The 6,762-nt window shown below is 43.2% G+C and overlaps 1 protein-coding gene across 1 annotated transcript; it reads left to right on the forward strand.

The window, feature by feature from the left end:
• The first annotated feature begins 68 nt into the window (after positions 1-68).
• LOC123454187 (olfactory receptor 2B11-like) lies at positions 69-5,544 on the forward strand. The gene is made up of 2 exons (XM_045132816.1): positions 69-74; positions 4,618-5,544. Exons 1-2 carry the CDS (start codon positions 69-71, stop codon positions 5,542-5,544), a joined length of 933 nt encoding a protein of 310 aa, XP_044988751.1.
• The last annotated feature ends 1,218 nt before the right edge of the window (positions 5,545-6,762 follow it).

Consider the following 6,762-nt stretch of genomic DNA (forward strand, 5'->3'; position numbering starts at 1 on the left):
GAGAGTATATGGTGTAGATAACAGACCCTCGGCACCCCAAGCCTCGGTGCGATAGGAAAACAAGAAGCATGAGGGTGAGTGGATTTAAGCCATGCTCCCTTAGTGCTCTCTCAAGGGGTAGGACCTCACCAGAGCAGTTCGTGTGTTTTGAAGGTGCTGAACGCTCCCCATGAATCCAGTATCACCCTAAGTATTTTATGCTCGCAGTGAATCATTTACCCTCCTCACGACTGTTGCACAGGGCAGACGCTGTGAGGAGAGCTACCTTGCAGTGAGCAAGCTGACCCATCAGAGTTGACTAGCTTGTCAGCTTCCCAGCGTGAGAAAGTAGCCAAGACGGGCTGTAGTCAAACCACAGGAGGTGCGACTCCAAAGTCTATGGTCTTCAACTTGATATTGTCGTTTTCTGCTTGGCTCTTTGTGACTGAAATAATATACCTCTTACTGTGTAATTGATGAACGGTGGGCTTTATTTGTTCTTGTGTTTAACAAGGTGTTACACTTCTAGTTTTTCTCTTCATATCACTATGCACATCCAAATTATAAATATTTTGATCATTTGTCTTAAATTTCACTAAGAAAATAAAGAGCTAAACTGTGATGTACTATCAGAAACTGAGTCCATAATAAAAAAAGTCAAAAACTCTGTTTTAACCAGGCATGGTTGTACACACCTCTAGTCCCAGCACTCAAGAGACAGAGATATGAGGATCACTGTGATTTTGAGACCAGCCTATACTTCAGAGTTAGTTTCAGGTCAGTTAGCCTGAATGAGAACCTGCTTCAAAAATAACAAACTCAGTTTTAGTTAGACTATAATGTGCTTCCTTTTAACCTTCTATTTCTTAAACTGTGCTATACAATTTCAGTTTTGATATCACATTAAATTTTGGGCTTTTATTATTTTAGTTATAAATTTTTAAGTGTGTTGGGATAATTTTGCCTCATGTATGTTGATTTCAATAATCTAATCAGCATAATAAGTTCATTTGTGTCACTTTTAAAACAAAATTAAAATTCTATCTACAGAATGCTCACCTAGCATATGCAAGGACCCAGGCTCCACCTCAGTATTGCAAAAAAAAAAAGAATTTAAAGTTTGAGACACAAGACTTAAATAATATGAATAAATAAATGATGACAAGTATACAGAGAAACCTTATACTTGGGTTGTAACATTAATTATATAATGTACAATTCTTACTGTGGTAGAATTTCAAACAATTCCTGAGACCTTATGTCAAAATTTAGATTGACAGACAAGGGTGGTGGCGCACATCTTTAATCCCAGCCTTTAGGAGGCAGAGGTAAGAGGAGTGTCATGAGTTCGAGGTCAGCCTGAGACAACATAGTGAATTCCAGATCAGCCTGGACTGGGCTTAGACACTACTTTGAAAAAAAGAATGGGCTGTTAATGATTAAGGCACTTGCCTGCAAAGCAAAAGGACCCAGGTTCTATTCCCCAGGACTCACTTAAGCCAGATGTACAGGGTATTGTATGTGTCTGGAGTTCGTTTGCAGGGCTAAAAGTGCTTGTGCCCCATTCTCTCTCTCTCTCTCCCTCTCTCTCTCTCTCTCTCTCTCTCTCTCTCTCTCTCTCTCTCTCCTCTCTCTCTCTCTCATACACACACACACACAAATAAATTAAATTAAAAATAAAAAATAAAAGATAGAGCCGATTGCTTCAGACCTGCTAAAAGTCCGATCTATAGACCATAGACATGCACGTGGCCCTCAGTATCGAAGCGCTCCTGGTATAGTTTGTGCACTTCCCAGCATAGCAATTTGAATGTCTGATAAACCATAGAGTGTACACTAGAAAACAGAGAGGAGACCGTGAGAACTTGGCTCATGACCAGCAGGAAAAAAAGAAGAAGAAGAAGAAGCACTTGGTGTGGGAAGAAAAATCAAGAGTGTGTTTGGTAATAGATTCTAGAATGAAAGAAGACTAGACATGACAAGTAAAACATTTAAATGAGCTAAACTAGCCACTATGTCCCAAAGAACATGTGGCTGGTCACTGGTCGCTCGGGCAGTGAGGAGACGACAGGCCATGCCATGAGGGACGAGGCACGGAGACACGTGTAGGCAGCTGGCTAGGTTCCAGGGTTCTGGGTTTTTGCTTGTTTTCTGACAATGTCTCAGTGTGTAGCCTAGGCGAACCTTGAATGTGATGCTCCTCCTCAGCCTCTGAGTGCAGGGGTTCCAGACATGTACCACACACTGGCCTTTATCCCACCCCCCAACCCCACACACACCCCAGTGCTGGGGATCAAATCCAGGGTCTGACACCTGAGGGCCACAGCCACATTGCCGCCCTGCTTCCCTTTCCTGATATGGCAGGTAGTGATGAGAACATTCGTCCAAATGCCTGAAGCTTCCACATTTGTTTTTGTGTTCATGTTTTATTTTATAGTAATATTAACATCTCAAAGGGTTTGTTTTTTTAATTTTTAAAATATTTTTATATATTACTTGCAAGCAGAGAGAGAGGGAGCGAGGGAATAAGTATGTCAGGACATCCTGCCATTGCTAAGAATCTCCAGATTCATGCCACTTTGTGTATCTGGCTTTACGTTGGTACTGGGGATTTGAGCCCAGGCTTTTAGGTTTTGCAAGCAGCCACCTTTAACAGCTGAGCCATCTCTCCAGTCCTGGATTTTTCTTTTTCTTCTTCTTTATTTTAATTTGAGACTGAGAGGGGGAGGGAGAGAGAGAGACAGAGTGAGAATGGGCACACCAGGGCCTCTAGCCACTGCAAACAAACTCCAGACACATGCACCATGTGTCTAAGAACCTGCGTTCTTAGGCTTTGCAGGCATATTAACTGCAAAGCCATCTCTCCAGCCCGAGTCCAGGATTTTTTTTTTTTGTACGGAGTCCTACCCTTCCTTTGGCTCTTACATTCTTTCTGCCACCTCTTCCACATTAGACCCTGAGCCTTGGAAGGTGTGATAGAGATATTACAGTACTGAGCACTCTGGTCACTTCTTTCCAGCACCATGATACCTTCTGAGTCGTCCCAAGGTCACTACCATCTGAAAAAAGAAAATTCTCTACCAAAAGTGAGAGTAGCATTAACATAAGGGTGTGAACATTAACAGAAGTGCTTACTGAACAGTTTGATAAGCATAGTATATAAATTTAGCCAGACAGCAGCAGACGTTACAACCCTAGGGCTCATGACTACCCCTGATTTAAGTTTTCCGTATCAGGGATGTATTCCTTCCCATGGAGTGGGCCTCCAGTCCTATTAGAGGGCAGTTGTTTTCTACCATGACAGACGTGCCACTTTTGTATCCATTGGCTCATTTGGCCTGGCTGGCCAAATATAAGGCTTGCAGTATCCACTATTGAGTGTCTTCACTGGTGATTTCTCTCTCTCCCATTGAACTGAATGCAGAATGGCTTCTTCCAGCTTTCTGTCAGCTGGTCTACATGGAGGAGGTTATCAGCTCAGTTCCAGCAGGATTTCTCAGTGGCCTTGCAGCCCAAGTATGTGGAGTCTTCTGCAATGGAGTCTTACCATCTATTCCTGCTGGAGTCGAGGATTTTTTTTTAATGAACACATTGAATTAACTATCAGTTGGATTAATTTATTCCGTGTCATTTTCAGCATAAAGGAGAGCCAGTGTCTAGATGTTAGGAGACATCTTTATCTGAAGCTAAGAGAAGTGATTAAAAGGAAAGAGGCTGCCTTGTGAGAAACTGTCTTTCTGTCATGAAGTTGGGAAAGGGGTTGTGTGGACGTTGTATGGAAGGAATGCACTCGGCAGGACAGAAAACCTTTTGAGGGTTGCTTCAAATTTTTTTAATATTTTATTTTTTAGTTGAGAGAGAGTGAGAAAGAGAGAGAGAATGGGTTCACCTGGGCCTCCAGTCACTGCAAATGAATTCCAAATGCATATACCACTTTGTGCATCTGGCTTACATAGGTCCTGGGGAATCAAAGTGTGGTCCTTTGGCTTTGCAGGCAAGCACCTTAACTGCGAACCCATTTCTCTAGCCCCCAAAATTTAAAATTCATGGTCTTTACATTTCCAGTATCATCCCAACTTTAGGTGAACAAAACAGCCTGGTATGTTTTATTACCAAAGCATTTAGGGAGTTCAGTCTCTGTCCTGTCCTCAATGTTTATCAGCTTGCTCAATAAGTGCATTATATTTCTAATAATTCATGTACATGTTGGTTCTTTCCAAGATTTATGGCAAAATGTTGGAGATCACCCAGTTTAGCTGTAGGTCATTGTGGTAAGATCACTCATGTGACAAGTGAAGGAACTCACGGGGAAATAGAGTAATAATGATTTCATGATAGGTGGACATCACTTATCACTTTTAGAATAAATATGAACTCAGAGGGTGCCCGGCTCGCTCAGTCAGTAGACCATGAGACTCTTGAATATGAACTCAGCCCAGCTTCAAGTGTCCTCACCAGTAACAAACCTCACAATCTTCCTGTTGAGTAAGGGAATGCCATTATGTTTATTTCACATATGAAGACCCAGATGCAAGGCAGTGAAGTAATTTCTCACAGGCCCGGCACTTCCATGCTTTGAAGCTGAGACTCCGCACCAGGCGTTGGGATCATGTGCACTTGAGTGCTATGTGGAGGTAGGCATTTATCAGTCCTGCAGAGTTCATCCTCCTCGGCTTTGCTGACCGTCCTTGGCTGCAGCTCCCTGTGTTCAGTATTCTCCTGGTAACGTACCCCATGGCCATGATGGGAAACATCGCCATCATTCTGGTGTCCAGGTTAGACCCCCGACTCCACAGCCCCATGTATTTCTTCCTCACCAACCTCTCCTTCCTGGACATGTGTTACACCACGAGCATCGTGCCTCAGATGCTGCTCAACCTGGGGACCTCCACAAAGACCATCAGCTACGCGGGGTGTGTAGTTCAGCTCTATGTCTTCAGCACAATGGGGGGTTCAGAGTGTCTCCTCCTGGCTCTTATGTCCTTTGATCGCTATGTGGCCATCTGCAGACCTCTGCACTACACCATCATCATGAGCCGGCGCAACTGCATCCTCTTAGTGTCCGTTATGTGGCTCTGTGGAACGACCTATGCCTTCTCTGAGGCCACTGTCACACTGCAGTTGCCACTGTGTGGCGTTAATGAACTGGACCACTTGGTGTGTGAGATTCCAGTTCTGATAAAGACCGCGTGTGGGGAAAAGGAAGCCAATGAGCTTGCACTTTCTGTGGTCTGCATTTTTGTTTTGGCCATTCCTCTGTGCTTAATTCTTGCCTCCTATGCTAGCATTGGACATGCTATATTCAATATGAAATCTTCCGCAGGAAGGAAAAAAGCCTTTGGGACATGCTCCTCTCACCTCATTGTGGTTCTCTTGTTTTATGGTCCAGCCATCAGCATGTACCTCCAGCCCCCCTCCTCCATCACAAGGGACCAGCCCAAGTTCATGGCTCTCTTCTATGGGGTGGTGACTCCTACCCTGAACCCCTTCATCTACACCCTGAGGAACAAGGATGTGAAGGGGGCCTTAGGTAACCTGGGGAGGAGAGTTGTCAGTTCCAAGTGAGAGAGTCACATCTGGAGTAAGTTTATTAAATAGCTATTAAGTAGTTTTTAAGATATTACATTATTATTTCATACCGCAATCTCAGGGTACATGTGTCCCTGGGAAAGCTTGCAATATTTATCAGTTTTTTAAAAATTAATTTAATTTATTTATTTGAGAGAGAGAAAGAGGCAGATAGTGAGAGAGAATGGGCATGACAGGACCTCCAACTACTGCCAATGAACTCCAGATGCTTGCACAACCTTGTGCATCTGACTTACGTGGGCCCTGCAAAATTGAACCTGGGTCCTTAGGCTTTGCAGGCAAGCACCTTAACGACTAAACCAGCTTTCCAATCCCAATATTTGCCATTTTTAATATTCATATTAAAGTTTGTTCTCAGCCAATATACATCTGAATGAGCACTTGGTTTTTTTGGATTTAGGTTTAAGTGATTTTATCACTGCAATAATACTATGTTCAGTAGTTTTAAAATTAGAAATTAAATGTTATCTCTGAAATTCGTTAATTCAGGCAAGTCATTGTAGTCATACTTCGGCAAGCATTCCTCAAGGGAGGCTGCCAGCTGAGAAACGGCTCGTCAGCCTCCGTCAGCTCTGAGTGACACACTCCATGCTGTCTAAGCACTGTGAGGGTCACAAATTCATCATCTCTGTTTGTGTTCACACTGTCGCTTCTGTGAGATCAACGTTCTCCGAAGAGGCCACCTCTGTGTTAACAGTCCCACAGACCCTTGGACTGTTGCTGAGTGGAATCCATGACTGCAGACTGATGGAATTGTCGGTCAAGGGCCACAGCTATCTTGTGCTGTCTAGGTCCCTTCAGCAGTCTTTTGTTTCCAATGACTCTATCTGACCTCATGTCCTCATGAATATTGGGAAAAAAAAATCTTGGAATGTGTGGCTATACTTGGACCTCTAGTCTCCCCTAGCCATAATGCTAAGAATGCTATAAGAAAAAAGTGTGAAGAAATCAGCAATGATTTCCACACTTTGCTGTGACTCACCTAATTAATATCACCAGGAATGCATTTGATGAGCCTATCAAGTTCTGATGACATGTTGTCTTTCTTATAAGAGTTCTCCTAACTTTGTTTGTCATTGAAGAGCTGGTCACTCAGTGTCCTTTGAATCCATGGGCCTGAGCCAATGTGACTCATATTTGGCTAAAAATAAACTATTTTCCTATTCCTTTGAAGAGTCATAATTTTCTATTGGA

The sequence above is a fragment of the Jaculus jaculus genome, chromosome 13 (assembly GCF_020740685.1).
Source record: "Jaculus jaculus isolate mJacJac1 chromosome 13, mJacJac1.mat.Y.cur, whole genome shotgun sequence".
Lineage (NCBI taxonomy): Eukaryota > Metazoa > Chordata > Mammalia > Rodentia > Dipodidae > Jaculus > Jaculus jaculus.